Source organism: Mytilus edulis, chromosome 9 (assembly GCF_963676685.1).
Source record: "Mytilus edulis chromosome 9, xbMytEdul2.2, whole genome shotgun sequence".
NCBI lineage: Eukaryota > Metazoa > Mollusca > Bivalvia > Mytilida > Mytilidae > Mytilus > Mytilus edulis.
In genome coordinates, this window is record NC_092352.1 from 11,370,530 (window position 1) to 11,386,645 (window position 16,116).

The 16,116-nt window shown below is 29.9% G+C and overlaps 1 protein-coding gene across 2 annotated transcripts in view; it reads right to left on the reverse strand.

Moving 5' to 3' along the window:
• Nucleotides 1–1,294: 1,294 nt before the first annotated feature.
• The window catches only part of LOC139489508 (eukaryotic translation initiation factor 4E-like), a 30,305-nt gene continuing 15,483 nt past the window's right edge, over nt 1,295–16,116 (reverse strand). Inside the window, exons 1-7 of one of the 2 annotated variants that reach the window (XM_071275992.1) lie at nt 12,648–12,764; nt 11,620–11,825; nt 10,150–10,213; nt 8,378–8,491; nt 7,558–7,697; nt 6,992–7,046; nt 1,295–5,336 (exon numbers count right to left, since the gene is read on the reverse strand). In XM_071275992.1, the coding sequence (XP_071132093.1) occupies nt 5,277–5,336; nt 6,992–7,046; nt 7,558–7,697; nt 8,378–8,491; nt 10,150–10,213; nt 11,620–11,825; nt 12,648–12,683 (675 nt within the window). In that variant the 5' untranslated portion in view covers nt 12,684–12,764 and the 3' untranslated portion in view covers nt 1,295–5,276. Of the gene's footprint in view, nt 5,337–6,991; nt 7,047–7,557; nt 7,698–8,377; nt 8,492–10,149; nt 10,214–11,619; nt 11,826–12,647; nt 12,765–16,116 lie in introns of those variants that run through there. The other variant, XM_071275993.1, reaches the window with a different exon arrangement.

A 16,116-nucleotide genomic window follows, 5' to 3' on the forward strand; every position in this document is an offset into this window, starting at 1 on the left:
AAAACAATAACTGTCCTTTCAAAGTTCAAGGATTCAAAACTCCTACTATAACTACCAGTATTATTATTTTTTTTGTGTGAATATGAAAATTAACATTTTATGACCTTATTAAGTAAAAAAAGTTTCATAAGATTCTGTTATGTTATGTTGTTTTAGAGATATGTGCTAACAAACTATTGAATTTGTATATCATAGTCAAAATTCTAATTCAAAGGGGCATAATTCTTTAGAAAAAGCATTGAATCTCAAATGTGTCATTATGCACACCTACATATAGTATGTACTAATTATCAATAAAGTTTCATACAATTCTGTTATGTGGTTCGAGAGGAGTTGGAATGACAAACTGTTGCAGTTGTATATTTGCCAAAATTCTAAGTTCAAAGGTGGGCATAACCGATAAAACTGATAAAAACAATAGTTGAAATCATAATTTCCTGTCAGTATGGAGATATCTACAAAGTTTCACGAAAGGAGAAGGTTCAATAAGGCACTTAAAGATGAAAATGGACCCCTTTTTCACCTTAAATTTAAATTGTGATTTATTGACCAATATCACAATGAATCATAGGTTATATAGTGACAAGGATAGGAAACAAGCCAAGTACCTGAGTTCAATTCACAAATAGTACTCATGAAAATGTATAACTGTAAAATATAAAGCTTATCTTAATGATTCTTGACTGGGTCATCCATACTTTATCTGATGTACAGAAGTTTTCGTTTGTTTATGTAGTTCATACATATTTCTCGTTTTTATATAGATTAGACCGTTGATTTTCCTGTTTGAATAGTTTTACATTATAATTTTTAGGGCCCTTTATAGCTTGCTGTTCGGTGTGAACCAAGGCTCTGTGTTGAAGTCCGTACCTTGACCTATAATGGTTTACTTTTAAAAGTTGTTACTTGGATGGAGAGTTGTCTCTTACCACGTCTTCCTATATCTATTTATATTATCACCTATGGTCTACCTGGAGACAAAATTTCTCAACCAATAAATTTATTTGTGTTGATGTTTGATATAATTGACTGAGCTTATGGTTTAAGTTATAGTGTGAAGTCTGAGACTGATGGTTCTTGAGTCAATAGATGGGCAACTCTGGAAACTAACAAACTGAAGGGATATGTGGTTTAACCAGAGAGAGGATTTTCAACTGAATAATCCAAATGTTACAAGAGCACTGACAACCAACAAACCCTAATTTTTTTTGTGTTCTTCATATCCATGGAAATCATAAGACAGCTTTGATTAAACTATTAAATATAAAGTAAAATTAAAAGAAGAAACATCAGCAAGTTTTCATTTCAATTTATTACAAATATTTTGGTGTACAAGCTTCTCAGTATCATCATGCTTACACACACAAAATACAATAATTTCCAAAACATACAAACAATGCAATGTTTACAGAACATTTCATCCATATTTATATCAAATGATCAAATGTTCTAGGGTTTATGGAAGGGAAAATTTTTACAAAACAGAGACCAAGCAAATATATTTAATGTCCTGTGAATTTAGTGGTTTTCATGGGTTACAATTTTTGTGGATTGATTAAGTAAAAACTTGTATTTTTGTCAATATTTGACTTTGTAGTTTTGCCAAAGTCTGCTTTAAGTCTATAGAAATTTTGTAATTCATTGAACATTTAAATTAGTGGTTCACCTTTAACTATGAAATCCACAGAAATTGATAAATCATGAATAATAATGAATTAACAGTATTTAAAACACAATAATGTAACGCTGAAACAAACAAGAAGGAAAACAATTCATTTATGTTGTAAATAACATATTTAGTTTAACATACAAATAGTAGTTTAAGTCACAACAAATCCTGTAAAGCACATAGGTTATTTGTGTTGTCTGACCATTCCTTTCTACATAGCACATCAAGGTGAATAGATGGTCAACTGTTCTCCAAGTCTTGTTATGGTCATCAATATTATTGTTGTATATAAACAGGCCAAAATGTAATGTAAACAAAGCACTTCAGTTTTATACATGTATCTGTATGTTTGACAGTTAACAAGTAACAACTCTCAACATAGAATAACAATAGCACTGTCATCACAAACAAGGAAAATATTGTAGAAAAAAACTCTGGAAGAAATACATTCGACTATTCTATTATGTTACCCCAATCCCAGATTGAGATCAGTTCATGTTCCTTTAAACATGTTTGAAATTCATAAAAAGCACTTTAGAAACCTTCAGCAGCCACCAACAGAAATTAAACTATCTACATTTTCTTCTTTTTATGAAATATGTCTAAATAACTTGGCTTTAAAATGCCTAATTTTAGAAAACTTGTGTGTATCAACAAAATAGCCAAACAAACAGACCACTTTAAAAAAAATTATATTACAATATTAACATACTTTTATTTTTTTTCCAGCCACATTCTTTTTTTATTGGGGATTTTAATATTACCCATCATAGAGAACTGAGAATAATACTTTATTTTTCTAAATGTCAATTAATTGCTGTTGAACAATAGGCATAATAACAACTTGGATGTACAAAGCAAAAATAAATCAATAAAAAAACTGATTTTTTTTTCAATTTTTCTAAGATAATTGTTAATTAATTATAAATTATTGGCACCAATCAAATCATCTGTTATTCCTTCAGTACGCTGCACGTTTTAACACTTTTCAAAAGTATCATTCAAAGTAGATTCTAGGTCAATGCTTTTGGGGATATCTTTCTCTCTCTCATCTCAAATTTGTAAACATATTTATATTTGAGGAGAATTAAACTTGCCACTCAATCCAGTAAATTAAGAAACCAAGAAAGAAAATGAAAGAAAACAAAAATAAACATCTGGTTTTCCAGTGAATTGTATAAACACCAATTTAAGTTCTGATTAGTTCAATAAAGCATTTTTAATACAAATACTACAGTATACTACAATGAATGTACAGAATTATTGTTCCATCTGGACTTTTTATCAAATAGAAAGTCCTTGACATAAAAAAACATTCTTTAAATATATTCCGTAAGTAGAACATTTTTATTATGATATCAAAATAAATGTTAAATATTACATTCAAAATATTGTATGCTTCCAGAATTATTTTATAATTGAAACTTCAACCAGGTATAAAATCCTTTAAAACAAGTACTGATTATATCAAGATGATGTTACAAAGTCCCCTTAGATCTCAATAATCTCATGTCAAGGATTTAGTATTTGTTTCAAAAAGACATTGTTGCTAGGTGCTTTTTCAATTAATTTTATTCAGACTTCCAAAAACAGGTTCTCAGAAACTCATAAGCATAATTTTTACTTTTAACAGTCAGTTAAAAAGATTAGGACACTTATGAATCAGGAATATATCAAATTGCCTTCAAACAGCGCCATGTTAATGCTAGATGGACACAAAAGGACATAAAAATTTAACATTTAACCAAAGCAACAAGATAAACAGTCCTATTTCTAAAGGTTGTCACATACAAACTAAAAAGCATCACGACTGATTAAATATGTCAGCATAATATACAAATAAAAATACAATCTTCAAGTTAATGAACAAAATATTTTTTTTACAGTGAAGTGACATGAAAATATGATACAAGTCGAAGATCAATGAACTCATTTGATTTCTCATGCTTGATTTTTTTACATAACACATATATTCATTATCACAAGCAATCAAATTTCTGAGAAATTTACCTCCTAAAATGCTAATAATGAATGCTTTATAAAACTCAGTCAAACTGTGAACTAAAAGATTTTGTCAGATATTTTCAAAAACAGTTGCATTAGGAGTGCATTATATGCCAATATGGCATTTGTGAAAATACAAAAAAACTAAGTTAAAAGTGAATTTATCTAGCTTTGAGGAAAATACAGATTTTTATGAATGATGTTTGAAAACTTAACGAAAGAAAGAAAAAAGGCGGAACATTGAAAAAGGAATTTTACCTTTTCCAATTTTGAGACTATAAAACTTATCTTTATAAATAAATAATTTGTAAAGGTTGTTCTAGTATTAAATGGTTGGAAGGGTTGGAAAGGTCCTATTTATATATAAAAAAAAAAGGTTTCAAAAACATAACATTGATAACTGACTTTACAAACTGGTTAATGATAAAGTAGCAAGCCAAAAAAATAAGATATCAATATTCTTTCTCATTTCTGTCTAATCTAACAAGATAAATATTGACTTACTTAAAATCAAAATAAATCAGTTAAAAAAACAACATTTCAATGAAATTTCAGAAAGGAAGAATCTTTGATAATAAATAATTCCACAAAAAAACACTAACTAAATAACCTATTCTTAATAGAAAAAGTTAATATTAAATGAAGAAATTAATAAATGCAGTTTCGAATGGCACTTATTTAGAAAGAGAATGTACCACTTCACTGTATCCTTAAATAACAACTTACAAGCATTATGTAACTTCTTCCAATGATAAATTTTATACATGACTATACTTCATGTATCTTACACAATCATCTCTTTATAGACAAATATATACATTAACTACAGTAGCAAACACGATTCTAAATGGAAACATGAAAAAAAAAAAGAAAGAAAAAAACACAAACAAAAAGTATATCTTGATAGGAAATAGAAGTTAAAAGTAAGAAAGTTCAAATAAAGATTGCCTATAATCTATGGCTTCTTTAAAATTGATAATCCAAATTCAGCTTTTCTTTTAAAATTCTTTTTTTTCCCCCTCTCTGAAATATTACATCTGTATTAAAATAGAATTGTGTTCTCATAGGACGTGAAAGAAGGCTATTGAAAATATAGAAAATAAAAAACAAGAAAGGTATGAACATTTTAAAATGGATGCCCTACACACTGAATTCCCTACTTAAACACTTAATTATAATCTACTCAATATTCTTTATATTGTTTCAAGTTGGAATAACAAAATAAAACTGTGATTCCAATCTCCCATAATTTGATTCCCACACTGATCATATTTTTTGTTTTTGTGAGATGCACTGAACTTCAGAAGATGGAATTCTATTTAATTCTTATTTATATAGATTGTTTTAAATATTAGGGTTTTTTCAAACCTTCTCTATCATAGCATGCAATGAAAACCACAAATCCATTTCCCCTTGCACTATAATATATCGTTTGTGATTCCCCCAAAAAATTAAGCGCTTTAACAACAAAGACAATGATACTTTTCAACTTCAATAAAAACAATTAAATCAACATATGTTTTACAGTATAATAAATATCATCTATAAAGAGATGTACGGTCATCTTTCACACAAAACAATCACACCTCTTCCACAGCTACTGTTATACTCTGTATCTATCTTTTGCTGTAGATCCTGATTTTGAGATGGTGTCTCTATGTGCCTGAAATATACAGCAACAAACCATATTGAAACTACAGCAATAAAAAGTTTGTAATTGAACTATCGTAATATTAAATGAACACAATCAAAAGATTGTTACAGTTTTACTAAAAAATAAAAATAGAAATTAAAGAAAAGAAAAGATGTACAATGGTATCAATTAATGAATATTACCATTCATCTAAAGGCATTAAGTTGATGTCACTTGTAAAAAAAGAATTAACAAATTATAAAGATTCTGTGAATCTTGTATTAAAATTCATCGAGATGGTAATGAGTTGTGGTTACAAAATAACCAACCCCATTTATCATATTCGGTTAGGTCCATGTTTTGCTATCACCATGTGTACCTTTGTATCATGTCTATGTTCTTCTGTTCACCATAGTATCTATTGCTGTTTATCGGAGTAAAGTGGTGATGGTAGACATCTTGAATGTTCAGTAGAATTTTTTTAAGCTATAGTGATTTGAGCATTTACACTGAAACACTAAAATATTTCAAATCTGTGTTCTTTCAAATTTGTAAATATACTTTTTTATATTTGTATTTATATTAAAGCTGTAATTTGGTTCACATTTATGGTATTTAAATGCAGTATGAGAAGAGATAACTTATATTAAAGCTGTAATTTGGTTAACATTAATGGTATTTGAATGCAGTATGAGGGGAGATAACTTATATTAAAGCTGTAATTTGGTTAACATTAATGGTATTTGAATGCAGAATGAGGGGAGATAACTCATATTAAAGCTGTAATTTGGTTCACCTTAATGGTATTGGAATGCAGTATGAGGGGAGATAACTTATATTAAAGCTGTAATTTGGTTAACATTAATGGTATTTGAATGCAGAATGAGGGGAGATAACTTATATTAAAGCTGCAATTTGGTTAACATTAATGGTATTTGAATGCAGAATGAGGGGAGATAACTTATATTAAAGCTGCAATTTGGTTAACATTAATGGTATTTGAATGCAGAATGAGGGGAGATAACTTTTATTAAAGCTGTAATTTGGTTCACCTTAATGGTATTTGAATGCAGAATGAGGGGAGATAACTTACATTAAAGCTGTAATTTGGTTAACATTAATGGTATTTGAATGCAGAATGAGGGGAGATAACTTATATTAAAGCTGCAATTTGGTTAACATTAATGGTATTTGAATGCAGAATGAGGGGAGATAACTTATATTAAAGCTGCAAGTTGGTTAACATTAATGGTATTTGAATGCAGAATGAGGGGAGATAACTTTTATTAAAGCTGTAATTTGGTTCACCTTAATGGTATTTGAATGCAGAATGAGGGGAGATAACTTATATTAAAGCTGTAATTTGGTTCACCTTTATGGTATTTGAATGCAGAATGAGGGGAGATAACTTTTATTAAAGCTGTAATTTGGTTCACCTTAATGGTATTTGAATGCAGAATGAGGGGAGATAACTTACATTAAGGCTGCAATTTGGTTCACCTTAATGGTATTTAAATGCAGAATGAGGGGAGATAACTTATATTAAAGTTGTAATTTGGTTAACATTAATGGTATTTAAATGCAGTATGAGGGGAGATAAACAAACCAAAATATGTAATTTTAGTTATTGATAGCATTCATGGGCAAAAGACAAATATGTCATATATATCAATGATATAGTTTACCTGAAATCCTATTACTAATTTGTTTGGTATTCGTAGTCTCTCTTTTAATTTTCTTCTGCAAAAAAAGATTAATGTGTAAATCTAACAAATAGCAATTACACCCATGATCATAATGTGAATAGCTTAACAATTATGTTTGTAGAGAAAATTATTCTAAAAACTGTAAACATAAAAAGACTATTACAATTGCCCCTAAGAGATAGATTAGAAATCCCTGGTTATGGTTTCTTGGTGGTCAACTGAATAAAAATCCCTGGTAGTGGTTTCTGAGTATGCAATCAATTAAAAGGTCCCTTGTAATGATTTCAAAGTGTCAAATCCATTAAAAATCCCTGGTAGAGGTTTCTTAGTGTGCAATCAATTAAAAAGTCCCTTGTAATGATTTCAAAGTGTCAAACTATTAAAAATTTCTGGTAGTGGTTTCAGTTTTTAATCCACTGCTATCAAGTGATCAAAAGTTTATGCGATATCATCACTCTATTGTATAATGACATGTGCTATGATTAATAAATATCAAAATTGGATCATTCATCACAAATTTATAGCACTGCTATGTGTATATGTACCCTATTTTCATGGTAGCATCCTGTCTCCTACTATCCCTCGTCCATAAACTCAATTTGTCTCCTTTATTCCTAATATTAATAACAGCACCATTAACATCTTCACTAAAATCTTCAAAGGCTTCACCAATCAAACATAATAACTGAAATAAGAATTAAATATTAGATAGTCATTTCGATATGATTTAAGAATATATACCTGCAGTATCTTCTATTTTATTTCAATGGGTTTGTATCTATTTCCATTAAAAAATGTTCCAATGAAAGTGTCAGCTAGAAAGTAACAGTCGATCAAAAATTTACACGAAGGTCATCTAAACGTGACTCCTTCTGGATTGTCTTTAAATCTTCCCCACCAAGATACATGTATCTTATGAAGCATCGTAAAAAATGAAATTTATATCCTAACTTTAAATGATAAATGTTCAGTATTGTCCTTATATTTCAGATTTTTTCTAAAGTAAGATAAAAGTGGACAATACAATGACCGATGGCTGGCAAGCAACAGCAAAAGCTTGCACTTTTTGATAATTGTGTTAGAAAATTACAGATGCTGAGTTTATTCAAAACAATAAATAAAAAGTGAAACTGTCAGCTACTGCTCAATGATGATACCCAGGGGTATACTCAAGGAAAAGTGCTCCAATGTCCCAAACTTAAGGCCTTAACCACATATTTAATCTATCTAAAGGCAATGGTTGCAAGTCTTCAGATGCCCCAAATATCAAGTATAAGTATTTACCAAAAAACTTTTTGTTTAAGAAAATGAATGCAAATCTGTTTATTTCTGATACTTGACCAGTCCATGTATTAAAATACTTACTGTTTCCAACCAAAAATTATCTAAATCTGTTGATCGTTTATTTTTTTCTAAATTAATTAACCATCTTCCTCCATCTTTATTAACATCATCTTCCCACATTGGCTGAACACCATCCTTAAATGAATAGGACAAATGTTTACTTGTAAATTCAGGATAATCAAAATAACCCCATCAATGGCAAACAGACCTTTAACAATACAGCCTAATTCAAATTCGAATCATCCTTGTGACTGTGGGGACCACATATTAATGCATTTCAGAAATATTTGTACATGTGATATGTCTAAATAGTGGCATCTAATAATTGTAGAAATGGCTGTTTCTAAGATTTCTAAGAATCATGCAAAAGGAGACCATTCTCAGTCGGAAACCAGGTTGAAATAGAACAAAAGAATTGAAGCTCTTTGTTAGAGAAGGCGATAAATGCTTACTGTAATGTTTACTATAGTGACAAAAATTTTAAAAGTTAATAGAAACAAACAAAATTACAATTTTCTTCTCAATTATGAAGTGTTTTATTTTGAAAACACCATTTGCATAAGTTTTCAATTTATTTAGTACATAGGTAAGCAGAACAATTAGATATCAAGTCGACGACATGGGTATCTTTCAAGTTGGATGTAGAAAATGCATAAAAAAAAATTACCACGGACGGAAAACATATCAATCTATTAGTTCAGTAATTTTCGTGTCTGCCCTTCCATTATGTGACTCAAGAAAAAATTTCAAAAAATGGGTAACAATTGCATCAAAAAGAGAAAATCGAGTGCACCTTTTTATGTTCGGGCGTGTTTGAGTTGAATATTTTGTCTTGATATCGTACAAAGTAAGAATATTTCATACATCGTCTCGCTTCAGATTCTATCATTTTTATATATCAAAGCTACAGGTCGACTTTATAACATAAAAAAATCACAGTACTAAAAGATTAAATATATGGGTCAAGTGAAATACCTATCTAATGAATCACAAAAACAGAGTAGGTGTGTTCGAATAGCTATTTTTTACTGAAAGTACTTGACGACAGTCTTTCAAGTTGGATGATGAAAATGCATATCTTCGAAAAATTATAATTTTTTGTGTGTGAAAACTAGGGTTTATAGTCTTCAATCACTAAACAAATCTAGTCTGCCCTTCCAGGAAATATTTAATTCAAATTTTTTTTAATGTTTATGAATTTTCGAAAATTCCACCTGACAACCGATCAGACAATAGATCGTTAACTAATGCTCATTAGCTAGTTGATACATTTGTCTTTAAAAATACAACTGACATATAAGGATCGTAATGGTGCAATGTGGATAAATTTGTCGGTTGCCAAGAGCAAAATTGGCAGCGTGTCATCCCTACAATGGCTTCCATTTCTACGAATGTGAAAATGAACTGGCGTAATGGGGAGATAATTTTGACGAAGTAGAGTCCTGACTGTTCTATTGAATAATAAAAAGCTTTTTTTCAGTACTGGCACCAACATTTTGTTTACTAGATTTAGACATTGTGGTTGTGACTTGAGTCTCAGATTACTCTCCGTATCATACAGACTTATTTTTTTGCTCGAAGTAGTCCATTTCCCGAATATATGTATGTTTTATATTGAAAAAAATTCTAATGTAAGTATGTAGATCTTTAAATATGACAGACTATGTTATCTGATCAGGTACGCACATACTATCATCATATAACAGGTTGGTAGATGTTATAACATATAGAGTTAAATTATACATGTAATAAAAGCTAACAAGAAAATAATTTCTTTTTCCTTCAATATTTACCTTAAATAATGAGTAATCACAGCCTGAGGGTAATTTGCTTGCTTTCTGTACATGGTTATATAATCTAAAATTATCAACATTGTACATGTTAAAATCAGAATAAATTATCTGTGTTTACAAAACACATTGTCCAAGTGAAATGTAAATGTATTACAATCTTCAACTTGAAATTGAATGTCTTTTAATATAACCAAACAACATTACGGGTTAAGTTTGACTTCAAACTTGAGCTTCAAACTCAGAAACATGATTATATTGTTATTCTACTAATTGTTCTTTTTCTCTATTTACCAAGAGGCAAGGGTGGTAGGGAATGTAAATAAGCATCCAAATAATAATACAGATATCCTTGACATCATGGGTATGACATGACGTTAATTTTCTATTTTTCTGGGTGTGTCTAGCAAAGTTTGAAATTTTAATAAATAAATATAACATATTAAAACAAGCATTTCCCTATAATAGCCTTCTGTCATTAAACATGTTAAAATAGCTCCAATATCAGTATTTTACAATAATTCATATTTGGACATTATTGATTGCAAGATTTCCTCATCATTGTGCAATAAACAAAATAATTGTTTATAGGTTAGTGGGCTAGAAGACATGTCACACTAAATGGTATAATCCATCAAATGTTGACAACCCAGTCACAACACAACCATTTCTGACAGATAAATTCTATTTTAATACCTACTATATACCTTTACTCTCAGTTTTCATGCTTAACCATCACAAAAATAACTTGTGACTTGCATTTTAATTAAAATACTAACTGCTTTAATATTTATTTTATTTACAGTGCATTCATGTGTTCATTTTACTTCACAATAAATTTTACTTTTAATGCAATTCTAATATAAAACTTATTTGACATTAATGAAAAAAACATGCACTTTCAAATACAAATTTTTCGTTTTGTTTTGTTGACTATAGAGATGCAGCTTTAACAATTTAAAGACTGTGTATGCTAATAAGATTTTAATATTCTAAAATTGATATTAAAATAATTTTCCTAACTAAAACAATAATTACAATTCACAAAATATTTACCTGTATGTATTTATTTACATCTTAATAGAATATAGCAATAGCTCACAAATAGCTTGATACCAATTTTAAGAAGCTTTGATTTGAAAAATGGGACATGGCCATTCATTGATAAGCGAGTGGTTCACCAGAAGTTTATGGATGGAAAAACAGACAGGCAGACATAAGTAAATGTGTATAAACCCCCACCTATGGAGTATGGTATAATTATAAAATCACTTTTATGCACAGCCTTATCTTAATAACTGTACTTTTTTTTTCTTTTCTAAATATGGAATTTCCATTTAAATTTATTTTTTTAAATTACGCAATAAACAATTAGAACTAATACTCTGCTCTATAAACTTTTAAATTCTATTTTCACTTCTACTAGAAATTAAGTTTTAAATTAAAATTTTAACTAATAAATATATAATTTACCCCCAGAAATCTTCTACAGTATCAAATGCCGTAACCAATTTTAGATTCGCTGTCCATTCTTTCGTTCTGTCATTTTTGAAAAACCACAAGGCCCATTTGTTTTGAAGTGGATGTTTGATTAAGAGTTCTGGTGATAAAGATTCATCTTCTTCGCCTTCAACTTCTTCTACTTCATCAACTTGTTCTTCTGTGTCATTCCGTAACTCCTGAAATATAAATGTAAATAGTATCTTATTGTTCAGAATGAATACCATGTCCATTTGAAATTTGGCCAGTAATGAACTAAAAATAAATCTCCCAAGAAGGTTGAAGACCTCAATTCCATGTCAGAATTTTGTAATCACAGTCACTTGTCATCTGTAACTTTCCATTTCATAACAATAAATTTTCATTTAAAAGTAAAGAAATACAGTCATGGAGAGTTTTTCATTTATGGAGAAATGAATTAAAGCAATGTCTAACAAAATCAGCAGATTTATTTCTTTTGTCAATATTTACAAAATAGCTCTACATTGTGTACCTTCAAATTAAAAAAAAAAAAAAAGTCTCTATTTCAATTCAAGACAAGAAATAAATAATTCAATTGAAATTTTATATTTTGTTCTGTACCTACAAATGCATATGTATCCAACAAAATAATAAATGCATACATAATTCATTATTTGTAAGTGAAAATAACTTTATCTTACTGTAACTTTCAAGTAATCCATGAATGCAATTTTATACAACTTATAAAAGAGAAACACATATGAAATAAGTACTTTTCGCAAATAATACTAAAATCTGACAAAGAAAAGTCTTTTATTCTGTATGAATATAAGGTCTTTTTAGGGTTTAAGAGCTTTTTAAATAAGACCTTTCAAAAATGATATAAAAAATGTATAACTATAAATCATAATCTCAAAAAGAAAATATGTATGAAAAAGCTATAAAATCTTAATAGACATACATTAGACTGGCTGTCAAAATTCCTTGGTGTTAAATAAGTCTATTCCCCAAAATACCTCTTTAAAACATTTTCCTCTTACCCGTATTTTTGAGCCAAGACTCAGGTGGTATAGCATATTATAATCCTGTGTAAGACAGTTATATACTGAACATCAGATGTACCAGCATACCAACCACTGTGACCTGACAAGAATATCCCTTCTGGGCATGACAATCATTTCTAGACATGTGAATGAAAAACTTACCGTAGGTTGTCCTACTTCCTAACCAAATTTGTTTTTTTGAACTACATCAATCTATCAAGACCTAAATCTTTAGATTCTTCTACAATTTAAACATTAACAAAACAATAAAATTGCACATGTGATTATAATTTTTTCACCATAAAAGATTTGAACCAGATGCTCCACAGGGCGCAGTTTTATACAACCGCAGAGGTTGAACCCTGAACGGTTGGGGCAAGTATGGACACAACATTCAAGCTGGATTCAGCTCTAAATTTGGATTGTGATTAAATAGTTGACAGAGCATAGGTTTCGGACACAGAATGAATGTGGTCTAATGAACTTTAAATTTTTTTGCCTTTGAGCAATTCACTATGCTGTTGAATAAGTCCTCTCAAAAAAATGTTTGAAGAAATTTTCTTTTTATTTATGAAATCTGAAATGAGAAAAATGTACCCCCCCCCCCCCCCCCCCCATTTTTTTTCACATCCCCCTTTCCCCTTTCCCTTTTTCCAAAACTGATCTCAATTCAAATTTCTAAGATTGTTTTAATTTATCAGTTGGTAGTAAAAGTGAATATACATTGTATATTGTATAAAACAATGATTTAAGTTGATTCAACTACTATTCTGAACAAAGAAAGATAACTCCAATCAATTGAAAATTTCTTGCTATTGCACAATATTGTGCAATTAGATATTTCTTGCTATTGTGCAATACTGTGCAATTGAAAATATTTGCTATTGCACAATATTGTGCAATTGAAGATTTCTTGCTATTGTGTAATACTGAGCAATTTTTGTTGAAATCAAACAAAGTTTAATTTCGGACCCCGATTAGAACCAACTTGAAAACTGGGCCCATAATCAAACCAGGTGCTCCACAGGGCACAGCTTTGTACGACCCCAGTGGTTGAACCCTGAACAGTTGGGGCAAATTTGGTCATAATATTCAAGCTTGATTCTGTCTGAATTTGGATTGTGATCAAATTTTGACATAATATAGGTTTTTGTCACAAAATTAATGTAGTCAAAGATGTAACAAATCTATTGCACAATACTGTGCAATTGGAGATTTCTTCTTGAAACTTTTTTAAATTTGAAATTTGAAAAATTTTGAAAACTAGAGGCTCTAAAGAGCCTGTGTCGCTCACCTTGGTATATGTGAATATTAAACAAAGGAAGCAGATGGATTCATGACAAAATTGTGTTTTGATGATGGTGATGTGTTTGTAAATCTTACTTTACTAAACAGTCTTGCTGCTTACAATTATCTCTATCTATAATGAATTGGCCCAGTAATATCAGTGGAAATGTTTATAAAAATTTACAAATTTTATGAAAATTGTTAAAAATTGACTATAAAGGAAAATAACTCCTTAGGGGGTCAATTGACCATTTCGGTCATGTTGACTTATTTGTAAATCTTACTTTGCTGAACATTATTGCTGTTTACAGTTTATCTTTATCTATAATAATATTCAAGATAATAACCAAAAACAGCAAAATTACCTATTCACGGGCAGCAACCCAACAACGGGTTGTCAGATTCATCTGAAAATTGTAGAGCAGATAGATATTGATCTGCTTAACAATTTAACCCCATGTCAGATTTGCTCTAAATGCTTTGGTTTTTGAGTTATAAGCCAAAAACTGCATTTTACCCCTATGTTCTATTTTTAGCCCATGGCCATCTTGGTTGGTTGAACGGGTCACGCCACACATTTTTAAAACTAGATACCCCAAAGATGATTGTTGCCAAGTTTGGATTAATTTGTCCCAGTAGTTTCAGAGGAGAAGATTTTTGTAAAAGATAACTAAGATTTACGAAAAATTGTTAAAAATTGAAAATAAAGGGCAATAACTCCTAAAGGGGTCAACTGACCATTTCGGTCATGTTGACTTATTTGTAAATCTTACTTTGCTGAACATTATTGCTGTTTACAGTTTATCTCTATCTATAACTAGAGGCTCTAAAGAGCCTGTGTCGCTCACCTTGGTCTTTGTGAATATTAAACAATGGACACAGATGGATACATGACAAAATTGTGTTTTGGTGATGGTGATGTGTTTGTAGATCTTACTTTACTAAACATTCTTGCTGCTTACAATTATCTCTATCTATAACAGTACTTTCTGTGGAAAATGTTATTGAAAATCTTCAAATTTTAACAAAATTGTTAAAAATTGACTATGAAGGGCAATAACTCGTTAGGGGGTCAATTGACTATTTTGGTCATAGTGACTTATTTTTAGTTCTTACTTTGCTGTACATTATTGCTGTTAACAGTTTATCTCTATCTACAATAATATTCAAGATAACAAAAAAAACAGCAAAATTTCCTCAAAATTACCAATTCAGGGGCAGATAGATTGTGACCTGATCAACAATTTTACTTCCTGTCAGATTTGCTCTTAATGCTTTGGTTTTTGAGTTATAAGCCAAAAACTGCATTTTACCCCCATGTTCTATTTTTAGCCATGGCGGCCATCTTGGTTTGTTGGCCGAGTTACTGGACACATTTTTTTAACTAGATACCCCAATTATGGCTAAGTTTGGTTAAATTTGGCCCAGTAGTTTCAGAGGAGAAGCTTTTTCTAAAAGATTACTAAGATTTACGAAAAATGGTTAAAAATTGACTATAAAGGGCAATAACTCCTAAAGTAGTCAACTGACCATTTTGGTCATGTTGACTTATTTGTAGATCTTACTTTGCTGAACATTATTGCTGTTTACAGTTTATCTCTATCTATAATAATATTCAAGATAATAACCAAAAACAGCCAAATTTCCTTAAAATTACCATTTCAGGGGCAGTAACCCAACAACAGAATGTCCGATTCATCTGAAAATTTCAGGGCAGATAGATCTTGACCTGGTAAACAATTTTACCCTGTCAGATTTGCTCTAAATGCTTTGGTTTTTGAGTTATAAGCCAAAAACTGCATTTTACCCCTATGTTCTATTTTTAGCCATGGCGGCCATCTTGGTTGGTTGGCCGGGTCACGCCACACATTTTTTAAACTACATACCCCAATGATGATTGTGGCCAAGTTTGGATTAATTTGTCCCAGTAGTTTCAGAGGAGAAGATTTTTGTAAAAGATACAAAAGATTTACGAAAAATGGTTAAAAATGGACTAAAAAGGGCAATAACTCCTAAAGGGGTCAACTGACCATTTCGGTCATGTTGACTTATTTGTAAATCTTACTTTGCTGAACATTATTGCTGTTTACAGTTTATCTCTATCTATAATAATATTCAAGATAATAACCAAAAACAGCAAAATTTCCTTAAAATTATCAATTCAGGGGCAGCAACCCAA